This window comes from Staurois parvus, unplaced genomic scaffold (assembly GCF_062004578.1).
Source record: "Staurois parvus isolate SC_StPar_1 unplaced genomic scaffold, SC_StPar_1.0 ptg000458l, whole genome shotgun sequence".
Classification (NCBI taxonomy): Eukaryota; Metazoa; Chordata; class Amphibia; order Anura; family Ranidae; genus Staurois; species Staurois parvus.
Window position 1 is genome coordinate 3,820,363 of NW_028318254.1, and position 24,483 is coordinate 3,844,845.

Sequence of the window (24,483 nt, forward strand, 5' to 3'; positions counted from 1 at the left end):
CACCTGAACAAAAAAAAAAAAACAAAACACATTAATAAAAAATTATTTTATAACTTTTTTTTTAGGTTTTAGGAGGTTAAGGTTATAGGTTAATTATTATTACAAGTATCCGATTATTTTATTAATGTATTTATTAATTTTTTTATCAGGTTTAGAAGTTTAATAATTTGTTTAATTTTTTTTTTTTAAGGATTAGGGGGTTAAGGTTAGGGGTTATTATTTTTATATTTATTTAACCGCTTTCCTGCTGCCTATAGCAGATATACTGCTACAGGGCGGCAGGGGTGCGCAAAATCATATATATATATATATATATATATATATATATATATATATATATATATATATATATATATATATACACATACACACACATAATTTTGCATTTCTGGGTAGGGGGAGAACGCGCCCTACCAGCACCGCTATTCGCGGCCTCAGCTGTCAATCACCAGGTCCCAGCCGGTGATTATTCGCCAGCACCCGGTGATTGTGGAGCATTACCGACGGAGGGAGAGAACTGTATGTAAACAAAACAGTTCTCTCCCGTCAGCTCCTGCACTTGCTTTGCATGGCTCTGCATAGCAAAGCCATACAAAGCAGTGTGCCTACAGTTGAAAGCACACACACAGCACAAAGTTAACGCTCTGATCGCCACACATGTTAACCCCTTCCTGCCCAGTGCCATTAGTAGAGTCAGTGCTTTTTATTTTAGATTGTAAGCTACAAGGAGCAGGGCCCTCCTAACCGTCTTGTATTGAACTGTATTGTCTCAGCTTATGTTGTAAAGCTCTGAGCAAACTATTGGAGCTGTATAAATCCTGTATAATAATTAGCACTGATCACTGTATTGGTGTCATTGGGGATGTCAGTGACACCAAGTTAGTTCCCCCAATGTCAGAATACCTGCCGCAGTCCTGCTATAAGTCGCTGATTACTAGTAACAAAAATGAATATAAATAATCCATATATCTATCTATACACACACACACACACACACACACACACACACATATATACACATATATACATACACACATTCATTTGGAAACGCTATAACTCACGATAACCAATTAATTTTCACACAATGGGATTTTTTTTTTTTTTAGCAAAGACATGTCCCAGAATACATTTTGGCCTAAATAAATACATTTGATTTTGAAAATCTTGTTACTGGACACGTTTTATAGCAAAAAGCCAAAAAGTTTTTTTTTTCTCAAAATTATCTTTAAGAGCGAACACCCCCCCCTCCTCCCCAAAATGTACAGGCGATCAAATACCACCAGAAGAAAGCTCTATTCAAGGGAAAAAAAACCCCCGCAAATTTAATTTAGGTGCAGTGTTGCATGACCGCGCAATTGTCAGTTAAAGTAACGCAGCGCTGTAACGCATAAAATGGCCTGGTCAGGAGCAGGGGTGAATCCTCTGGACAGCAAGTGGTTAACTTCATTTTATTATCATTGCCCTAACAAAAAAATTAACATAATAAAAGAAATAAAAGCGGAAGCAGAAAAACCTAGCAACAAATGATAATTTTCTCTATTGCCTAATAAAAAAAAAAAAAACAAAAGCTCAAAACCAGCTAAAAAAACATTGTATGAAAACATGTAAAAATCACAGTAAACTATGTGCAAAAGCGCTACGCTCAGATGTGAATGGAGCCTAATGCAGGCCATAGATGGTTCTTTTATTGGCCGATTTTTCAACCAAAAAAATGAAACATCGGTCGTTCTGTTGCCACCAATTACAAAAATCGGCCGTTTTTCACAAATTTTCCAGCATGACCGATAAAATGAGGAGGAACCACAAAAATCAGCCTATGCCATTGACCCACTAACAGTGAGAAAATCAGCCGATTATTCTTTGGGACAGAAAATCAGCCGATTATTCTTTGGGACGAAAAATCGGGCGATAAACGAACCATCTATGGCCTGCATAAGGCTCAGCACACCGCAGTGCAACCCCAATGTCGTGCAACGCTCCCGCAACATTACAGCTTACTGGGCTCAAAGAAGTGCAGAAACCTTTTTTTTTTCTTTCAAGATGCTGCAACTTGAGTCACAGATTGGACCGGGTGCCATTGACACAAATGGGTTCGGAGCTGTGCGACACAACACCTCATGACTAGTGTGCGCCAAGCCTTCACAGACCCAACTGGATCTAGAGCAGTGTTTCTCAACTCCAGTCCTCATGGACCCCCAACAGGTCATGTTTTCAGGATTTCCCTCAGATGAAACAGCTGTGGTAATTACTAAGGCAGTGAAACTGATCAAATCACCTGTGCAAAATAATAGAAATCCTGAAAACATGACCTGTTGGGGGTCCATGAGGACTGGAATTGAGAAACACTGATCTAGAGGTAGGCGGTGAAAGCTCAATGGTCTGTAGGGGTGAATTCACCATCCAATCAGGTCCACCTGAAAAACTGCCAGTCAGAGCTGATTGGATCACCCGTGTGAAAGGGGTCTAGGGGGGAACTCTGCGGACTCGTGTGTAAAGGGGAACTGTGATGGTGGTGATCAGAGACCCCCTTACACCAGTCTGCAGAGCAAACACACTGAGGTCAGAGGGGAGTAAGGAGGACACCGATATAAGGGGTACCTGTATTATCACCATCACCCCCAGACTCGGTTGGGCAAGTCAGTCACTCTATGGCCTGGAGCGGTCAGTATACTCACACTGTACTGTAACATGCAGTCCTCACTGTGGGCACCACCTTCCTCCTCACTGAGGGCACCACCTTTCTCTTCCTCCTCACTGTGGGCACCATCTTCCTCCTGCTCCTCACTGTGGGCACCACCTTTCACTTCCTCCTCACTGAGGGCACCACCATCCTCCCCTAGGGCACCACCTTTCTCTTCCTCCTCCTCACTGAGGGCACCACCTTTCTCTTCCTCCTCACTGTGGGCACCGCCTTCCTCCTGCTCCTCACTGTGGGCACCACCTTTCACTTCCTCCTCCTCACTGAGAGCACCACCTTCCTCCTCGCACTCTCTTTCTCGATGTGAATAAGGCGCCAAACTCCACGAAGTCACCGCCCACCACCACCTCCGCCCGAGCCAATCCTGAGCCGAGCCAAGCCGATTACTAATAAGACTTGCGGTAAGGTAGAGGATGAAGTTTTGCCCTCCGGCCGCCGGGGGTCACTGTGGATTCAGGGCGGCGCTCTAGACTGAGCCTAGCTCTCTATTGTTCAACTGCGCAGGCGCAGACACCAAAGAACGGCTCAGAATGGCTGGCGTTCATGTGACCCCTGTGACGCGAGGAGGAGGTCCGAGGGCGGAGCTGCAGAGTGACAGCCGAAGGAGTCTCGGTTCCTCCCTCTGCCAGGTGAGACCGGCTGCTGCGGCATGAGGAGGGAGACTACCTGCTACATCCGGAGAGGTGATCCCACAGAGATGTGACGTCAGCAGTAACAGGTGAGCTGTGGGTGTGCTGGGACTTGTAGTTCATCACCCAGCACATCCCTCCCCCAGCTGTCCACCTGACATACTACCCACTCGCAGTGTTTGCTGGATGGTTGTCAGTTATCACCCTGAAAATGCCAAGCGCCTGGCTGCCCTGAGGTCTGATACTCCATGGTGCCTACCAGGGAGCAGCGTGTAGCCAGTGACAGCAGAACCTCAGGTCTACATGGAGATCGTGACCAGCATGGCAGCCAGGCACCTGGTATTTTCAGAACAAGCATTGATGGACTCCATATTCCTCTCCATTCTACAGCCAAAACTGCTGCCTCTGTTCTGAATAGGGTGAGGCCAAGGCAGAGTTTCTGGTAGAGTCTGTGACTCCACTAGAGAGATTTCCCCTCACTTCCTGTCCTGGTGGCCCAGGGATAACAATGTCCCTAGGACAGGAAGTGAGGGGAAATTGCTCCAGTGGAAATGAATAGCTGATGAGGCTCTTTCCACCCAAAACAGAACAGTTGCAGTTTCTAATCTCTGGGGGTTGGGATCTCGGCACACACTGGAGTCCATCGTTACACCTGGCTCCACCTACACCTGAAGGGGCATGTTTGATTTCTTTGGTTACCATAGTGATCTGCACAAAGCCCCACCCTTTCTACCTATAGTTGATGTTTCACGCTGGCCCTGCGATCTGATTGGCTCTCCGTATTTGTAGTAACCTAACTCTCTATCTCCTCTATAGATGGCGCTTGTCGCGTCTGAAGTGCTGGTGGCCCCCCTGAAGGACCCCCGGAAGAAATAGAAGTTCCTGGCTGGGGGTGTGCTGATTGTTTGGCTGGTCCTGGTCCACCTGCTGGTCAATGTGTGGCTCCTCCTCCTCTTCTCGGCCATCATGGCAGCAGCGGGGGCCTGGCTGGGCCCTCAGTTTATCCTCGGCAGCTCCACCCCCGTCCACCTGGAGCGGTTCATCACCCTGGAGCAGAGCGCCCGAGCTGCCGACGCAGAAGAACAGCTGGACAAAGAGATCAAACTGACCATCCAGAAGATCGTCCAGGACTTCGTGTCATCATAGTACCGCCGCCTGAGCCCAGAGACCGCCTTTGAGGATGAGGTCAGAGGGGTCATGTGGGAACTGGGGGCGGAGTTGAAGAGAAGGCTGCGTTCCACCGACCGCGAACAGCTGACCAGGAGGTTGCTGGTCCTGGCCGGGTGTCACCTGCAGTGCTATAAGTGGGCGAAGGCCCGGGTGGAGGGCGTGGGCGAGGAGTCCGAGAAGGAGTTGCTGCTGTGGGACGCCTACCAGGAACTCAGCCCAGTCCACCCAGCTCTGTCCGGCTCCGCCCAAGAAGTGAACCACGCCCGCTGGCTGGTGGGGCTCTTACTGTCAGAGTTGGTACCCAAACCCCACCTAGAAACCCGCACCGGGAGGCATTTAGTGGTGGAGCTCATCGCCTGTAATGTGGTGCTGCCACTCGTCGGGCGGATGTCTGACCCAGACTGGATCAACATTGTTCTGACCAACGTCTTCTCCAAGACTCCCCTGAAAATGGAGGAGGAAAAATATGAGAGTCTGGCTCCACCTACCATTCTGAAGTCCCTCCCACTGAGCCCCGATCCAGCTCCACTGCTCATCCTGCCTTCTCCTCCATCATCCCACATCTCTGGCTTCGAGGTGGATGATAGCGTGGAGGCAGAGCCCGACGAGGCACTGGATGGAGGCGAGGAGTCTTGTTACACTGTTCAGTACCTGCACCCACCCAAACCCAGCAGCCCCTTCTTCCTGTGCGAGGAGTCTGAGCCTGAGTCCCCCATGTCTGATTTAGGACGAGAACTGGAACGCCCTCTGATGAACTCCACTGAGGATCTCCTGTCTGACTGCGGCCTGGAATCATTAACACCGGCTGAGAGCCCTGGAGCTGCTCCCCAAAATGAGGCTGTGGCTGGTTTGTCTGAGGAAAGCTGCTCGCTCCTTGCAAAGGTGACCCCACCCTGTCCTGATATCCTCATTGAGTCTTCTGTGATTCCAACAGAATTCACCACTACTCCACCGAACGACAAAGATGGCTGCAGTCCAATGGATGCCTCCCCCCTCATCACTTCTTCCCCCACCGCCCCCTCCCCCCACATCACTTCTTCCCCCACTGTCCCCATCCATCCCTTCAGCTTCATACCCCTTAGCAGTCCTGATGGACCCGTGCTGATTCAGAACCTGCGAATCACTGGGACCATCACTGCACGGGAGCATAGCGGGACCGGATCACACCCCTATACCCTGTACACCATCAAGGTGAGGATGGCGGGGACATCCGCGTGGCCAGGATGGCAGGTGACGGCCGCGCGGTCAGGGCGGCGGGGATGTCCGTGTGGTCAGCATGCTGGAAACGAGTGGTGATTAATGTTGGGGGGGGGGGGGGTCGAGTGGCCGTATTCTTGGGGCGGCTGAGTGGTCAGGGACAAAGGAACATAATAGATGGAGATGCAGATAACGTCACCTACACTGGACCTCAGATGATTGATACCTGGGGACTTGGTGTCTCAGTGAGCTGTTATTTTAGGCTTAAAGAGAACCAGTCACATCTTGGCTTGTTCGAGAATCTGAATATTAAGTGCTCTTTCACACCAGTGGCTGGGTCTTGGTAAAAACAGGTGGCTGAGTTATGACTTTATCTTCTCCCCGCCCACTCAATAGGCCCCACCATTCGGGAGACATCAGTAGCACATTCTTGGTTCTCATTCACACAGCTGTATTTAAGCATATGCCAGCTGTATTGGCCGGCATTCATCTCACTTGGAATACAATGCCTGCTCCCAATTTGATAGTCATGTGGTTCTGAGTGCAAAAGGGTCCCCAAATGTTTACTGTCTGTCTTTGGGGACCCACATATGCACAGATGTCAAGCTGGGAGAAGAGGCAGTGTTTGTGAAGCTGCTGGGTCCCAATTGATATGAATGGGACTGCCTGCAGAGGATACACAAACACATGTACATCCTGTGTGGGCAAACACGGCCTTCACATAGATATATGCTTAAGTATGCCTGTATCAGGCCCCATTTATGTCTGCGTGATGCAATAATGCATGTTTTTATTTAAGCTTTTTTTGTGTGCCAGTATAGGACAGCCACTTCACTTGAGCGGGCTGCTCTATACACAATAAATACACAATAAATGTGCCAAAAGAGCTCCTGCACTCTTTTCAAGTGCAGAACTTGGTGTGCCGTTTTTTGGTTGCCACACAACAAAACACAGGTCTGCTAACTGCATTTGGGGTGCCATTTAGAATTAGTGACAACAAGCTTGATGTGCGTTTTTTTTGCATGTTCTGGGAATGTGCGCAGAAAGGCTTGTTTCTTTGCACATTCCCATTAAAGCTTAGGAGTGAATGGGGACTTAATGAGGCTGTATGACCTGCCAACCAGGGCTGTCTTAATGCATGAACACTCCTGGGCACTGCCCAGGAGCCCCAGGTGCATGATCAGGGCCAGGAAAGGGGGGGGGGGGTGCAATGCCGATTTGGCCGCTTGTGCTGCTCTTCTTTGACAGGAGTAACTGCAAGGAGCAGCGGCTGGCTTCTGCTGGAGAGAGAACTCCGCTTTCTCCTCCTTCCTCACCATGGTCTCATTGCAGTAGAGGAAGGAGGAGGTGCCTTCATTGCAGGTGGGAATAGTATTTGAGATCTGTGAGTACAAGGGGGCAAGGGAAGCACACAACTCTAATATAGGGGGCATTGTGATGGGGACACCTGATGGATGAGGACAATGTGATGTATCTGGACATTGTGATGGGACTCCTAATGGATGGGGGCAATGTGATGGGAATATCTGATTTATGGGGGTGCTGTGATGGGACACTTGATGGGTAGGAGCAGTGTGATGGGACACCTGATGGGTAGGAGCAGTGTGATGGGAATATCTGATTTATAGGGGTGCTGTGATGGGAATATCTGATTTATGGGGGTGCTGTGAGGGGGATATCTGATTTATGGGGGTGCTGTGATGGGGATATCTGATTTATGGGGGTGCTGTGATGGGACACCTGATGGGGTGGGAGCAGTGTGATGGGGATATCTGATTTATTGGGGTGCTGTGATGGGGATACCTGATGTAGGCGAGTAGGAGTCCCAATGCATTAGTTTGCCCAAGGGGCCAATGATGTTATTAAGATGGCACTTCTGCCAGCTGGTGCTATACCACCCTTTGAAAAGCAATCCACTGCAGATGACTTTCCAGAGGTCAGTAAGCATTACCACCTGTCTGAAAGAGCCCTCAGTCTGTACAGGGATAATGTTATAGTATACATTTTTTGTGTAGTGTCCCTAGAAGATCACTGGCACTTTGGACATGGAAGAGTTAATCCCAGGTTTCAGTCGGGAATTCCTTTCTCCGGCTCATCACACTGGCTGCCCTCTTCCCATCCAGGAGAAGAGATTGTGTCATTAATAGAAATAGAACGAGACAAACGAGACTTAATCATTTGGAAATGTAACGTTAATGAGAAGTTGTTGTAGAGAGGAACTTCAAAGGTCCGGTAATGGTGCCGGGCATCTGGATTGGGTTCAGCACAAACCTACAGGGTATTGGATCTTCAAAGGGAACAAGTGTAAGGCAGCCAGGCACTTAATTAGAATAAGAACAATGTGAGAGTGACACAGACAGCCCTGAGCGGATCTGATGGAATCTCCCGTGTGGCCTGTAGAATAATTATCATACAAAGTGTGTGGGCTCCCGGTACAAGGCTGAGGGATCATCAGTCCACAAGAGGCCTGCCGAGCACCGCAGCTTCAGTGTTTCTGTACAATGAGAGGCAGACCTGGTGTGTTCTCCATGTGAGGGTACATTTGTCACTTAGTTATTTTCTTCTGGGAGAAATAGACAGCAAAACTCCTAACGGAGGCCCCCTTTATGTATTTCATCACAATGCAAACTCTAAGACTTCATTTAGACTTGTGGTTGGGGGACAGCAAAAATGTGTGGTTGAGCCACGTTTCTGCCTCCCCCCCCCCCCCTTAACCCATTGGCACTGGCGCCTCCTGGCTCTTTAAGGGGTGTGTGACGCTGGGAGATGGGGGTTTAGGGTCATGTGACCACTGTGGTTGACTGTCATGACAGTCACGTGATCGGAAAGCTCCCGATCGCAAGTAACAATCGGGACCTTTCCGCGAGGCGCCGGTAAATGTGGCGGGAGCACGCTCTTGGCACATGTTTTGTTTACAATGGGTACTCATATATGCGGCCCCTTGGCACCCAGGCCCAGCTGCCGAGAGGACGCATATTAGTTAAGCTGTAATAGGTAGCTGACAGGGGTGTTTGCATGCTGCTGGTGCAATCCTGGTGCGATGCTTTGCTTCACGCCCACAGCGAAGGTCACCTGACATGTAGCGATTGGCAGGCAAGCAAAGTAAATGGGGAAACGCTGCAAATGACCCGCAATCACGTGCACTGCATGTAATTGCACTATGATTGTCGCCAAAAATGGGGTTTAAACAGTCAGTGAGGAGGCGTTGCATCACTTCCTTGCCTCCTGTTAGTAGGATCTGGAGTGCAATCTGAACACGGATCAGCATCAGAGGTAAGGGAGATTCCAATGCTTGTCTACATCTACCCTAACTAGATGACCTTTAGTTTTCTCTGTGCACTATGTATCCTGTAAGGCTCCGTGCACACCTATGCAGGTGTAATAGTGCATGCGTGTTTTTGTGCAATTGTGTAGGTTGCGTTTAGTGCAGCCTATTCATTGTAATAGGCTTCTGTACGCACAAAAATCATGCAAAAGAATTGCACCCCCCCACCCCCCCTCCTTTTTTTTTTTTTTTTTTTTTTTTTTTTTTTTTTTTTTTTTAAATCACACCAAAACCAGTGGTACCTAGTTACCAGCAAGAGGCATCGGGGCACCATTAGGAATTAATGGTACTGCTGTGCAACTGCTAAAGAGATGTGTGTTTGTTGCGTGTTGTGGGATTTTGCACACGCTCCCTAAACGCACAAATGTGAACCTAGCCTCAATCCTTTGTTCCATCTCAGTGCTGCTGATCTTCTGTAACCCTTAATTCAGCCACTTGGTCCACATGCAATTCAGCAATGGTTACATGGCATTTTCCAGGGTGGGCTTCCTGATGGTGATGACAGTGGACCATGTCTGTGTAATCTCCCTCAAAAGCAATAGGAAGCTGACTCCCACGGGGGGACTCGCTCCCAAGTTCCACTGCTGGAACCATTGACACAGACAGCGGGACTCAGTGCTGCCCCCCACTCCCTCGTCGCTGGCGTTGATTGACAGGAGTGGAAACCAATGGCTCCCGCTGCTATCGATCTGCTCAGTGAAGAGGGACAAAGCCATGCTGTCATGCATAGCACTGGATCGCGATGGGGCTCAGGTAAGTATGAGGGGGGGAAGGGGGCATCCTGTTACACAGAAGGTTTTCTTACCTTAAAGTGTTACTAAACCCAGGACCCTCTATCCACTATATCTGGTCTCCCACAGTACACAGAACATGGAAATGCAATTACTTTAGTAAATATAAACTAAATATTTTCTGTCATCAGCAGTATATAGCAGTCTTCAGACTTCTATCGGTGTCCAGCTGAGCACTGGTTAAAGCTTGTAGGAGGAGTTTTAATTCTGCTCTGACTGCTCATTCTGCTCTGACTGTCCTATAAGGCTGCATAACCCGTGATCCTGTGTCTTGACAGTGCTGATTGGCTCTGTGCTGATCACATGCACCCTCCCAAAGCAATACACACCAAACTGAGCATGTGCAGAATGACTCCTAGAACTCTGTACTATCAGCAGATGGATTGGGGATAGTAGAAGGGGAGGATCAGAGAAGGCAGGATCAAACAGCCTTTTTAAACAATATGGAGGATTAACCCCTTAGGTTCCACAGTGGAATGCATTAAGGTAAAAAAAACCTTGAAGCTTTAGAACCACTTTAATGCACATAACAGGCATAGCAGTGTGAATGGGCCCTAATTAATACTATGTGATGGTTTTGTACTGCTTGGTCACATATCTGTATGTGTACAGTAATGTGTTCTTATAATAATTGGGTAGAGAGAAATTGTAAGGCCTTTATCACAATGTGCAGTCTGATGTTAATAAATTAAAAAAAACATTGTTAAATGTTTTGGAAGAAGTTGGTACATGCTGCCTGTTTATTCTGTCATCTCCCCGGCAGTATGACACAGCCCTGGACAGCCAGTCACTGGGCACCCTACAGCCAATGGCGTATCACACGGTTAACCGCAGGTATCGGGAGTTTCTGAACTTACAGACCCGTCTGGAGGAGAGAGCCGATCTGCGCAAGTTTATTAAACGTGAGAAACCTTTCTAAGTGATGTTTGTGTCATTTCCTAATACAATCCATGTGTCAGTAAGTACTGCCAGCACAACGGCTTATAGTTCTTTATTTCCAGGACTCTGTCACAGTTATGTCAAAGCAGAATCGATTTAAAGAGTTAATTCACCGAAAAAACTGCCTATGAAGGTAAGTGGCATCTGTATATACACTGCTCAAAAAAATTAAAGGAACACTTTTTAATCCGAGTATAGCATCACGTCAACTAAACTCCTGAGATATTGATCTGGTCAAGAAGTTGAGGGGGTTGTTAATCAGTTTCAGCTGCTTTGGTGTTAATGAAATTTACAACAGGTGCACTAGATGGGCAACAATGAGACAATCCCCAAAACAGGAATGGTTTTACAGGTGGAGGCCACTGACATTTTTTTCCCTACTCATCTTTTCTTGCTGTTTTTCACTAGTTTTGCATTTGGCTAGGGTCAGTGTCACTACTGGTAGCATGAGGTGATACCTGGACCCTACAGAGGTTGCACAGGCAGTCCAACTCCTTCAGGATGACACATCAATACTTGTCATTGCCAGAAGGTTTGCTGTGTCTTCAGCACAGTCTCAAGAGCATGGAGGAGATTCCAGGACACAGGCAGTTACTCTAGGAGAGCTGGAAAGGGCCTTAGAAGGTCCTTAACCCATCAACAGGACTGGTATCTGCTCCTTTGTGCAAAGAGGAACAGGATGAGCACTTGCCAGAGCCCTACAAAATGACCTCCAGCAGGCCACTGGTGTGAATGTTTCTGACCAAGCAATCAGAAACAGACTTCATGAGGGTGGCCTGAGGGCCCGACGTCCTCTAGTGGGCCCTGTGCTCACTGCCTGGCACCATAGAGCTCAATTGGCATTTGCCATTAAACACCAGAATTGGCAGGTCCACCACTGGCACCCTGTGCTTTTCACAGATGAGAGCAGGTTCACCCTGAGCACATGTGACAGACATGAAAGGGTCTGGAGGAACTGTGGAGAACATTATGCTGTCTGTAACATTGTTCAGCATGACCATTTTCGTGGTGGGTCAGTGATGGTCTGGGGAGGCATACCCATGAAGGGACGCACAGACCTCTACAGGCTAGACCAGTGGTGGGCAACCTTTTTTTTCAACTGAGCCAAATCTCGCCAAAACCATGATTGAAATTTATTTTGAGAGCCACATTTTTAAAACTGAAAATACATCTCCCATATAGTAATTCATCCCCCATAGTAATTCATCCCCCATATAGTAATTCATCCCCCGTAGTGTAATTCATCCCCCATAGTGTAATTCATCCCCCATAGTAATTCATCCCCCATATAGTAATTCATCCCCCATAGTAATTCATCCCCCATATAGTAATTCATCCCCCATAGCAATTCATCCCCCGTATAGTATTTCATCCCTCGTATAGTATTTCATCCCCCGTATAGTATTTCATCCCCCATATAGTATTTCATCCCCCATATAGTATTTCATCCCTCATATAGTATTTCATCCCTCATATAGTATTTCATCCCCCATATAGTAATTCATCCCTCATATAGTATTTCATCCCTCATATAGTATTTCATCCCCCCATATAGTATTTCATCCCTCATATAGTATTTCATCCCCCCATATAGTATTTCATCCCTCATATAGTATTTCATCCCCCCATATAGTATTTCATCCCTCATATAGTAATTCATCCCTCATATAGTATTTCATCCCCCCATATAGTATTTCATCCCTCATATAGTATTTCATCCCTCATATAGTATTTCATCCCCCCATATAGTATTTCATCCCTCATAAAGTAATTCATCCCTCATATAGTAATTCATCCCCCATATAGTATTTCATCCCTCATATAGTATTTCATCCCCCCATATAGTATTTCATCCCTCATATAGTAATTCATCCCTCATATAGTAATTCATCCCTCATATAGTATTTCATCCCTCATATAGTATTTCATCCCTCATATAGTATTTCATCCCCCACAGTACTATTCCCCCCCCCCCCCCCCCCTTCTAGTAAGCCAAGTCCCCCGTGTCAATTCACTTACCTTTTGCGTTCCTCTCGCTGTCTTCCCGCGCCGTTCGGGTCTTCAGGGCGGACTGTGAGAGGAGCCTAGCTCCCCTCCCCTCACGTTCGGCACGCTGCCCCGCCTACACACATCCTGACAGCCACATGCGCAGGCCGGATTAAAAGGTCCGCGCGGACTTTTGGGGCTGCCAACCGAGAGGAGGCAGGGGAGCGGCCGACCGAGAGGAGGGAGGGGAGCAGGCGCCCGGCACACAGAAGAGCCGCATTAGACTGGGTAAAGAGCCGCATGTGGCTCGCGAGCCGCGGCTTGCCGACCACTGGGCTAGACAATGGCACCCTGACTGCCATTAGGTATTGGAATGAAATCCTTGGAACCATTGTCAGACCCTACGCTGGTGCAGTGGGTCCTGGGTTCCTCTTGATGCACGACAATGCCTGGCCTCATGTGGGGAGAGTATGCAGGCAGGTCCTGGAGGATGAAGAACGTTACATCATTGAATGGCCCCCACGCTCGCCTGACCTAAATCCAATAGAAAACCATGTTTTGGTCCATCCGACACCGCCAGGTTGCACCTCAGACTGTCCAGGACACCATGGGGTTTATTTACTAAAGCTGGAGAGTCCAAAATCAAGACTCCCTTCTGCATAGAAACCAATCAGCTTCTAACCTCAGCTTGTTCAATGAAGCTTTGGCAATGAAACCTGGAAGCTGATTGGTTTCTATGCAGAAGTGAGTCTGATTTTGCACTCTCCAGCTTTAGTAAATAAACCCCCATCTGTCTTCTCATTAGGAGCATGCGCTGGCATTGTCAGGCATGCATACAAGCACATGGAGGACATACACACTAGTGAGCACCATTTTGAGTGGCTGCAAGGAAATTTCAGCAAAATAGCTAGCCTGCTGCATCATTTTTTCACTTTGATTTTCGGGGTGTCATTGAATTCAGTCCTCTGTAGGTTGATAATTTTCATTTCCATCAAATGATGGGGCATCCTTACATTCCTAACACATTACCCAGTCCATATCAGTATAGATATCCAGCATGATATTTTTCCCCTTTGAGATCTGATGTGTTTTCAAAGTGTTCCTTTAATTTTTTTGAGTAGTGTAAAAAACCAACTGGGCATGTTTGACTGAAGTTAAATAATGCCCTTGTTATTGTTGTAGGCCATTTATGTATGTACCTCCCAAAGCATGGCCAAACTCCTAGAGCTGGCATCATTTTATACTACCTTGTTGCTAGGGTATTGCTAAGACACTCCCAACTGATCCCGGTAGCTCTGAGCTCAGCGATGCTGTAATGGAGGAGATAGGGACTACGCAGGTACGGAGGATTGAGAGTCCACTCCTGTGATGGTGGGGGTGAGCCATAACGACTCGGAGTATCTTAGCAAAGTCCTAGCAACAAGGAAGGATGGGATGGCGCCTTCTCTGGGAGTGTTTCAGACAAATTTCTGGTAGGTACATAAATGGCCTACACCTATGACAAGGGCATTTTCCAACTTTAGTCAAAGCTGCATGGTTTGTTTTTATCTACAGTTGCCCCTTACCTGCATAGACAGTTTTGTTGTAAATGTGAAGTCACGCTTTAACTGTTTTGAAAAACAATCACATCAAGGCATGCCATGAATGATAACTGTCAAAGTTGCTGCTTATCTTAACAGAAGTGTAAGGCTACAATCACACCAGCGATTTAGGCTGCATCTCTGAGAGACTAGCTGCGGCTGCTGGCCCTGTTCACTATAATGACAGGTCGCCAGCAACTGCAGCTATTCGCTGCTAACCACGCAGAGAGCGATTACCTGCAGTGATCTCTAGGCACATACAGTCGCTGACCATCTCTTGTATTTTATCTGCAGTCTTTGACCATCTTTTGTACCATGTCTGCAATCTCTGTCCATGTCTTGCATCATGTTTGCAGTCTCTGACCATCTCTTGTATAATGTCTGTTCTCTAACCATCTCTTGTACCTTGCCTTTAGTCTCTGGTCATCTCTTGTATATTGTCTGCAGTCTCTGACCCGCTCCTGTCCTGTGTCCACAGTCTCTGGCCATCTCTTGTATCTTGTCTGCAGTCTCTGGCCATCTCTTGTATCTTGTCTGCAGTCTCTGGCCATCTCTTGTATGTTGTCTGCAGTCTCTGGCCATCTCTTATATGCTGTCTGCAGTCTCTGGCCATCTCTTATATGCTGTCTGCAGTCTCTGGCCATCTCTTATATGCTGTCTGCAGTCTCTGGCCATCTCTTATATGCTGTCTGCAGTCTCTGGCCATCTCTTATATGCTGTCTGCAGTCTCTGGCCATCTCTTATATGCTGTCTGCAGTCTCTGGCCATCTCTTATATGCTGTCTGCAGTCTCTGGCCATCTCTTATATGCTGTCTGCAGTCTATGGCCAGCTCTGACCCGCTTCTGTACTGTGTCTACAGTCCCTTGCCATCTCTTGTATCTTGTCTGCAGTCTTTGACCATCTCTTGTATCTTGCCTTTAGTTTCTGACCATCTCTTGCATCTTGCCTTTTAGTTTCTGGCCATCTCTTGTATCTTGTCTGCAGTCTCTGGCCATCTCTTGTATCTTACCTTTAGTCTCTGACCATCTCTTGTTTCCTGCCCATAGTGTTTGACTAAATCCTGTTGTGTGTCTGCTGTCACTGACACTAAATATTCACAGAATTTTATGTGCAGCCCTTTTGGTGATATCAGGGGCCACACTTGAGTATAAGTTGACTACCATGTTATAGAGCAGTGGTAGGATTGTACACACACTGGCAGAGTTGGGAAAGCTTTTTCATTTTTGCAAGGCATGTACATTATTAAAGTGTTTTTGTATTTGTAAAGGCTCAAGGTGCATTCTATGCATGAAGGTAAAACCTTCAGTGAGCAGTTCCTCCACCACCCCCCAATCCGCCCCCACCAACACTTACCCGAGCCCCATTGCGATCCAGGGATGTGCGCGAGAGCCTCGACTCTCATGGGTTATTTCCTTCCGCGTTGGTTGAAACAGCAACATTAGCTAGTGAGCCAATGAAGAGAGAGAGTGGACTGGGCCGAGCTGTGGCTCTTTGTGTGAATGAACATACAGAGCAGCGGCTTGGGAGCGAGCCTCCTTGGGTGCGCCCATAGCAAGCTGCTTGCTCTGGGTGCACTCGGCAGGAGGGAGGAGCCAGGAGGGGGACCTATGAAGAGGAGGATCAGGGCTGCTCTGTGCAAAACCACTGCACAGAGCAGGTAAGTATGACACGTTTGTTATCCTTTTTTTTGCTTTTAATATTGGTACATAGACAAGCTGTAGTTTAGGAAACAAAGGAGATCATGCGACTAGTAGCCATTTCTACAAAGGGAGAAAACAGCGGTGCCTGGTTACACAAACCAGAGACATAAGTGGCATATCTGGGGGACACTAAAGAGTGGAAGAAAGTTCTGTATAAACGAACTCACAGCGGTGTTGAACAAGGTCAGGAAGCCTCTTGTCAATCATATTCTATTCTCCCTGGCTGGCATTCAGCTTTAAGAGATCTGTGACAGATCGGAGGGCAAATTTCATCACTAAATGCTGATCGTTGGCGGCACAACAGAGAAAAGAGACGGGCAATCACTATTGGCCACACTATCACACAAAGCTAAATTTGTTTCTTTGTTTGCAAAACAAACCTGAAGACATTTTTGCACATAAATTGCATGTTGATACACAACTGCTTTAATAAATGTCTCCCATTACATACTAATGCCAGGTCTCTGTCCTTGTGAATTTTAGACATTAAAGGGCCCAAGAAGTTTCTTCCAGATTTGCCATTTGGGAACATGGACACTGAGAAGGTGGAGGCAAGGAAGAGTCAGCTGGAGTCTTTTCTGAGGGTAAGGGAGCATTCTGTAGATGACCCTATTATATACTGTACGTTGTCACTGAAGCTGTCATCATAAGTGCCATCAAGACTCCGACCACCAACCACAATGTCTTGGCTTGTGGTCAGACACATTCCTGGTGAAAAAAGATATTTATTATATAGTCACATACACATGCAGTAAATGAGTGCCTCTGTGTTCTCAGTATGGTGATACAGGAGCTCCATATGCATTATGACTACTTGTCAGGGAGTGTGCTTCCAGGGACTAATTTGGGCTTCTCTCCAAGTAGCCAGTTTTTATGTCTTTGGTTACACAGAAGTCTGGCTACACATAGGAGACCAATTCAGGAGTTTAACATTCAGTTCACCGTGCATGCATTAAGCTACCTAAATTTAAGTGTAAATCACCAGCTCACTACTCACCTGCTATGCACTCAAAGCCTTGTACTTACCAGTCCCTCAGTCATCAGCCCTGTACTCACCTGCCCTGCACTCACCAACCGCACACTCATAGGCCCTGCACTCACCAACCACACGCTCATAGGCCCTGCACTCACCAACCACACGCTCATAGGCCCTGCACTCACCAACCACACGCTCATAGGCCCTGCACTCACCAACCACACGCTCATAGGCCCTGCACTCACCAACCACACGCTCATAGGCCCTGCACTCACCAACCACACGCTCATAGGCCCTGCACTCACCAACCACACGCTCATAGGCCCTGCACTCACCAACCACACGCTCATAGGCCCTGCACTCACCAACCACACGCTCATAGGCCCTTCACTCACCAACCACACGCTCATAGGCCCTGCACTCACCAACCACACGCTCATAGGCCCTGCACTCACCAACCACACGCTCATAGGCCCTGCACTCACCAACCACACGCTCATAGGCCCTGCACTCACCAACCACACGCTCATAGGCCCTGCACTCACCAACCACACGCTCATAGGCCCTGCACTCACCAACCACACGCTCATAGGCCCTGCACTCACCAACCACACGCTCATAGGCCCTGCACTCACCAACCACACGCTCATAGGCCCTGCACTCACCAACCACACGCTCATAGGCCCTGCACTCACCAACCACACGCTCATAGGCCCTGCACTCACCAACCACACGCTCATAGGCCCTGCACTCACCAACCACACGCTCATAGGCCCTGCACTCACCAACCACACGCTCATAGGCCCTGCACTCACCAACCACACGCTCATAGGCCCTGCATTCACCAACCACACACTCGCTGCCCTATATTTACCAGCCTCCCACTCGCCTGCCCTGCACTTGCCAACCACACGCTCATAGGCCTTTCACTCACCAACCACACACTCGCTGCCCTATATTTACCAGCCTCCCACTCACCTGCCCTGCGCTCACCGACCACATAGGCCCTTCACTCACCAACCACACGCTCATAGGCCCCTCACTCACTGACCACACGCTCATAGGCCCTTCACTCACCGACCACACACTCTCTGCCCTATATTTACCAGCCTCCCACTCACCTGCCCTTCACTCACCAACCACACGCTCATAGGCCCTTCACTCACCGACCACACATTCTCTGCCCTATACTTAACAGTCTCTCTCTCACCTACCCTGCGCTAACCTACCACTTACAATCATTAGATGTGATGGCTGCATTAGTTTCCTTTTAGGATTTTTCCCTCTGTTTTTACTTGGTGATCTGACCAGTAATACACCTCACTGTATTACAGTGCCTTCACTCCGAATGAAGGAGCACAGGGGGCACAACAGACAGCAGAATTGTCAGTCTGGTAGGAGGGGAGTGTTAGATGTACTAGCAGATTTAAATACACTAATTGACATCTCCCCTCTCGAAAAGCCCCGGGACCAGACGGATTACCCTACTCCTATTACAAATCCTTTTTTGGTATCCTGGCCCCTCATCTCCTCTCCTTTTATCGAGATCTTTTTAAGGGGGTCACACCCCAGACTGAATTCTCCCGTGCATATATCTTGGTTATCCCTAAACCCGATAAAGATCACTCTATTGTTGACAATTACCGCCCCATTGCTCTACTTAATTCCGATTACAAGATTTTCACTAACATTTTGGCCAACCGACTGTCCGGAATTATTTCCAAACTCATACATAGGGACCAAGTAGGCTTTGTACCTGCCAGACATGCTGCAGATAATACCAGGCGATCGATTGATCTGGTTGACTTGGTTAACAGATCCTCCACCCCTGCTGTGTTATTGAGTTTGGATGCTCAAAAAGCTTTCGACCGTCTAAGCTGGCCATACATGTTCATGGTCTTGGAAAGATATGGCTTCAGGGGTCCATTTGTAGCAGCTTTGAAGGCCCTTTATTCTTCCCCCTTCTCGCAGGTCAGATTAGCTTCTTTTCTCTCACCCCCCTTTCAGATGTCAAATGGCACCCGTCAGGGTTGTCCACTGTCACCCTTGCTATTCATTCTTTGTCTGGAACCATTGGCCATTGCCATTAGGTCGAATCCGGATATTCGCGGGATACAATCCCATACCCATGAGTACAAATTATCGTTGATTGCAGATGACATCCTCCTCACACTTTCGAGTCCCCATACCTCCTTACCGATTCTACATAAGTCCTTGAAACAATTCGGGGCTATATCAGGCTACAAAGTCAACACATCTATAACTGAAGCTCTCCCAATACATGTTCCACCTGTCGCTCTATCCTCACTTCAGGAAGCTTTTCCCTATCGGTGGTGCACCCATTCTTTAAAATATTTAGGCACTAATCTTACCTCCTCTTACCAATCCATATACGAGGCCAATTTCCCCTCACTATTTATAGCTATTTCTCACTCCCTGAAACATTGGGATGCCCTGCCCATTTCCTTCCTCGGACGCATTAACGTATTAAAAATGACCGTGTTACCCAAACTCTTATACCTGTTTGCGACCCTCCCCGTCCCCGTTCCTATGTCCAAACTCCACTCCCTTCAGAAATCTTTCCTGCATTTCATTTGGCACAAGTGACACAGGATTGCATGATCTGTCTTGCTTTCCCCGCGCTCTAGAGGGGGATTGGGGGCGCCGGATATAATAGCATACTACTATGCAACTCATCTTCGTTTTCTCATGTCATGGTCCACCCATTATCCCCCCAACGCATGGACTGAGATCGAATCTTTGCAGTTGTATCCGGCTCACCCTTGCTCTCTACTTTGGTCGACCTCAGCAGTGGATGTTTCTTCCTTTCGCCACCTACTCCTTGGTCCCATGCACTTTTCCTTGACTGTCTGGCAGAAATGTAAGGCTAAATTTACACTGGCCTCTGATTGCTCTCCATTGACAAATATCCTCTATAACCCTAATCTTCCAGACAACATGGCCATGTCCCGGATGTCCCTCTGGGTAGTAGCTAACCTTTTTCAATTGCGCCACTTGATACACCCGGTGACTCGTAAGTTACATTCATTCTCAGAACTCCAGAAAAAAGCCCTCCTACCTTCTCAACATCTTTATATTTACCTCCAAATACGCCACTTCTTTTCTACCTTATCACCCTCATTGACCCTGGGGAAGCCTACTCCCTTTGAACGTTTATGTATACAAGGTCCCCACCAAAGGGGTATTATTTCTAATACTTATAAACTTCTTATGGCTGCCCCCCCTTTGTCCAGTGACACTCATCTTTACATGCGTAGGTGGTCTCACTTCGTGCAATGTGATTTAGATTTAGTAACGTGGAAGAAAATTTGGGAAAATGCATCTAGGTCATCTGTATGTGTGGTTTTTAAGGAAAATATTTACAAGATCATGATGCTATGGTACAAAACACCAGAAGTTCTCCATGCTTATAATCCGAATGCTTCCCCTGCCTGCTGACGCTGTGGTAGGGACCTCGGTTCTCTCTATCATATCTTTTGGACATGCAGCAACATTACTCCTTTTTGGGAAGATGTCCTCTCCTTATTGCAATTGTTGCACACCTCTCTCCCACTTGATCCTCTACATTTTTTGCTGGGTTTGCCATTCCCGGGACTACCTAAACTATCCAGGAAACTCGCTGTACATGTGCTAGCCGCGGCCAGGAGAAGCATTCCTATGTGTTGGTTATCTTCTACTCCTTCTTCAATGCCGATTTTGTATAAACTTATTGCTGATGTAAGACAGATGGAATATTTGACTGCCCTACAAAGTTGTTCGTTTGCTAAGTTTGAGATGGTTTGGCTTCCATGGGATACCTTTACTTCCTCTATGCCAGCCCAAAATAAGGCCCTGATTAATTACCTTTACATTACTATCTTCTGATTCCACTGGTCCAGTCTATTTGTAGTTGCCATCGATGTACCTTTCTGTTATGTTTAGTCTCTTTCTTTATCCTGTTTAAATGTATTGTTTGTAATTTCAAGAAAATCAATAAAAATTGGTAATACATAAAAAAATACACTAATTGAAGCCAAACTCCAGCTCACAGTTTATAATCAGTTACAGCAGACAGTGTTTTTTTTCCTTTAGGGATAAAGGTTTTACATGAATAAATAAAAGCTGATCTTTTAAACCACCATGCGAGTGTCAAATGCTTTGCTTGATCCATGTAAACTGATATATTCTGCTGGAGAGCTTAAGCTTTTAAAAAAACAACAGACTTGCTCGCTGGATCACCAGATGAAAAAGAGAGAAAACCTAAATAATAAAATGAATGCAGCCATCACATCTAAGAATTGGCAAGCTACAATATACTAAATGTTTCCTTTTGGGTTTTATATTCTTTTATCTCCCCAGCCCTAAACTTACTTGCCCTGTACTCACCTACCACACACTACCGACTCTGCACTCAATGGCCCTGCACTGAGTAGCTCTGTACCTGCCAGCCAGGCATTTGCTGGCCCTGCACTCGGTGGCATCTCACTCATTACTCAACCCTCACTGGCACCGCACCTGCCATAGGATGGACACTACTATAGTTTGACGAGGTGATAGGTGGGTCAATATAGAGCATGGACAGGAAAAAGACCGGTAGTCCTGGTAGATGCTTCTGGATGCTCCCAGGTTGAGGGGGAGTCAAAAGTGATTGTGAGAGAATTCCTGACCTCCCTAGTTGTATCTTCAGACATCAGCTGGTAGAGTCAGGGGCCTCCCACATATATGACATTGTTGCTTTGTCTGAAAATGGCGCCATCAAGGACCTGTCACTTTGGGGGAGATTTACTAAAACTGGAGCACTCAGAATCTGGTGTAGCTGTTCATGGGTATCCAATCAGCTTCTAACTTCAGCTTGTTCAATTAAGCAATAGAACCTGGAAACTGATTGGTTTCTTTGCAGAGTTGCACCAGATTTTGCACTCTCCAGTTTTAGTAAATAATCCCCTTTTATGTCTAGCATTTGACAAGCTTTGGATAAAGCTTGAAAGAAAAAGATCTGCATATAAGACGCCAGAACACTTTTCTAGATGTGTCTGCGCTGACCAGTCCCGTCAGATCCCTTGCACTGATGTCACCCCTGCAGACTCTTTTTCTAGATCATAAGAGGACCTGGCTGCTGGACAGCCAATAGGAAAAATCCATATCATGCAGGCAGTGACATAGGCACCTAAAGCAGAATCCTACTTTCTGTAAAGAAAAGATTTGAGAAGGCCTGAGACTGGAACGTCATGTGACTGCGGTTTTAGGTGAGTGAAAAAAAAAAAGCATTTAGATAGCAATCGGTGGTGGTGGGGGGGGAATAGTAGGAGCCTGGAGATCAGCTTTAATGCTACACATGCCTGGGCTTGTTTGAAAAAGCATCGCATTCAGTGAACGAATCCCATGGGATCCTCTTATTTATCAAAGCTTCAGCATTATTATTCCGAAAAGAAGAACATTAACCAGCCGCAGCGTTTAGGAAGCAAATCACCATTTTGTTTGATGAAGTGTCCAAATGTAACATCTGTTGTGAACAGAACTCACAAACTGTAAATTTGTAAATGTAACAAATGCAAAACATCCAAATAAACAGAAAACTATTGCCAGAAACACGCCGCCTCCAATTTATTCTACGCAAATAACGAGCCGAGCTCCCGGCACTCTAATACATTTACCTGTAAACTGAACCCAATCTTTCTGACATACGTCTTTCACCAATTGGGGATGTTCCTATTATAGGGGATGTTCTTACTGAGGATGATGTTAGCATGATAGGGTGTTTTTAGCATTATAGGGTGATGTTTCTTTTATAGCTTCAGTTAGCATTATGGGGTGTTGTTAGCATTATAGAGTTGTTAGTGTTCTAGGGTGGTGTTAGTATTATAGGCTGTTGTTCTCATTATAGGGTGATGTGTTATGGGGTGGTGTTAGTTTTATAAGGTGATGTTAGTATTATGAGGGGATGTTGGTATTATTGGGTGGTGATTTTAATGGACTCTTGTAACGATGTGTCTTTTGTACAGCAATTGTGCGCGGTGCCGGAGATCGCCAGCAGCGAGGAGGTGCAGGAGTTCCTGGCTCTGAACACCGATGCCAGGATTGCATTTGTCAAGAAGCCATTCCTATTCTCCCGGATTGATAAGGTACCAGAACACCTTGTGATATCCTCTATTGTATATAGCTGGAATTTGCAGACATAAGAAATTCTGCTGCACAAATATGTTTGAGAGGTGCTTGTCTCTATCGCCTAACCCATGAACTGCTGCAAGATGTAGACAGAAATGTTATCCCCCTCCTCTGATTTCTGCATGATTGATGTGACAATACTGCCCGTGATCTTGTCATCTGTGATTCTGTCATCTACTGTAGGCCATGTATGAACTGTGTCTCAGTGGAATGATATGGGCTGTGGCTAGTGGAAAGGGACGGGCTGCGGCTAGTGGAAGGGGACGGGCTGCGGCTAGTGGAAGGGGACGGGCTGCGGCTAGTGGAAGGGGACGGGCTGCGGCTAGTGGAAGGGGACGGGCTGCGGCTAGTGGAAGGGGACGGGCTGCGGCTAGTGGAAGGGGACGGGCTGCGGCTAGTGGAAGGGGACGGGCTGCGGCTAGTGGAAGGGGACGGGCTGCGGCTAGTGGAAGGGGACGGGTTGCGGCTAGTGGAAGGGGACGGGCTGCGGCTAGTGAAAAGGGATGGGCCGTGGCTAGTGGAAGGGGACGGGTTGGGCCTAGTGGTGACTTTGCTCATCCTATGATTGCCCAATCTGGCCACCAAATAAAAGATCGCGCTACAAATATTATGTGTACTTTGTGAGATGTACATATTTTAGACAGTGTGGCAGTTCTGGGCACTCCCACAGTGTGAATTAAGGTTACAACCCAGGATTCTCAACTAAACAGGTTGAGGTGCTCCAGGGGGTTTTCTTAATGCAGAAGAAACTGGTTTTTCAGTTTCCTCATTTGTTCGTAAAGTCATTTTTGGTACCTGGAGCCTGGAGATTTTGAAGTTATTTGGGTTGAATGAAATCTCCAATCCTGGGTCCATGGTTTTTGAACCCCCAGCACACTAATTGTACAGGTGTGTGCAGGGCTTTAAATAATAACCTGATTCGGTTTCTGGGCTCCACCCCGGCAGATAGTGGAGGTCTCTGCCTAAGAGCACAAATTGGAGCAAGTGGCTTCCAAGAGTGTGGACCAAGCTGTTGAGCGAGGTCCTAAATGGTATGCGGTCAGTCTGTAAGAGACCAAGGCTCGAATAGTAAAGCCTGAGCTATGGTGATGTCTGTCTAAACCTGGAGACTGCACATGTATTTTCTCTTCCCTTTTAATAAAAGTAGGCCAGAAAAGCCCTTAAAAAGAAGATGGCGAGTGGAGGTGTCCTTTTTAAACCTTTACCATTTGATGCTAGATGTCACAACAGGTAACGGAGAAGCATAAGGGAAAATAATAGAAATCAGTCACAAAAATTCATCTTGGCCAACAGATTCTCTCCCTTGGCTTATAGACAAAAGATTCC

The 24,483-nt window shown here is 47.1% G+C and overlaps 1 protein-coding gene and 1 long non-coding RNA gene across 8 annotated transcripts in view; one reads left to right on the top strand and one right to left on the bottom strand.

Annotated features, from left to right (window-relative positions):
• Positions 1–3,100, bottom strand: part of LOC149452868 (uncharacterized) — a 42,460-nt gene extending 39,360 nt beyond the window's left edge. Inside the window, exon 1 of the long non-coding RNA XR_016314825.1 lies at positions 2,676–3,100. This is a non-coding gene — a long non-coding RNA (uncharacterized LOC149452868). The remainder of the gene's footprint in view (positions 1–2,675) is intronic.
• A 153-nt stretch (positions 3,101–3,253) lies between these two features.
• The window catches only part of LOC149452869 (sorting nexin-19-like), a 46,485-nt gene continuing 25,255 nt past the window's right edge, over positions 3,254–24,483 (top strand). For 4 of the 7 annotated variants that reach the window (XR_016314824.1, XM_089688909.1, XM_089688907.1 and 1 more), the window contains exons 1-5: positions 3,255–3,416; positions 4,144–5,688; positions 10,574–10,712; positions 16,500–16,600; positions 22,995–23,114. Coding sequence is in view for 6 of the 7 variants with exons in the window: in XM_089688909.1 (XP_089545035.1) it covers positions 4,525–5,688; positions 10,574–10,712; positions 16,500–16,600; positions 22,995–23,114 (1,524 nt within the window). In the remaining variant the exon portion in view is untranslated. Of the gene's footprint in view, positions 3,417–4,143; positions 5,689–10,573; positions 10,713–16,499; positions 16,601–22,994; positions 23,115–24,483 lie in introns of all 7 variants that reach the window. The other 3 variants (XM_089688906.1, XM_089688905.1, XM_089688910.1) reach the window with 2 other exon arrangements.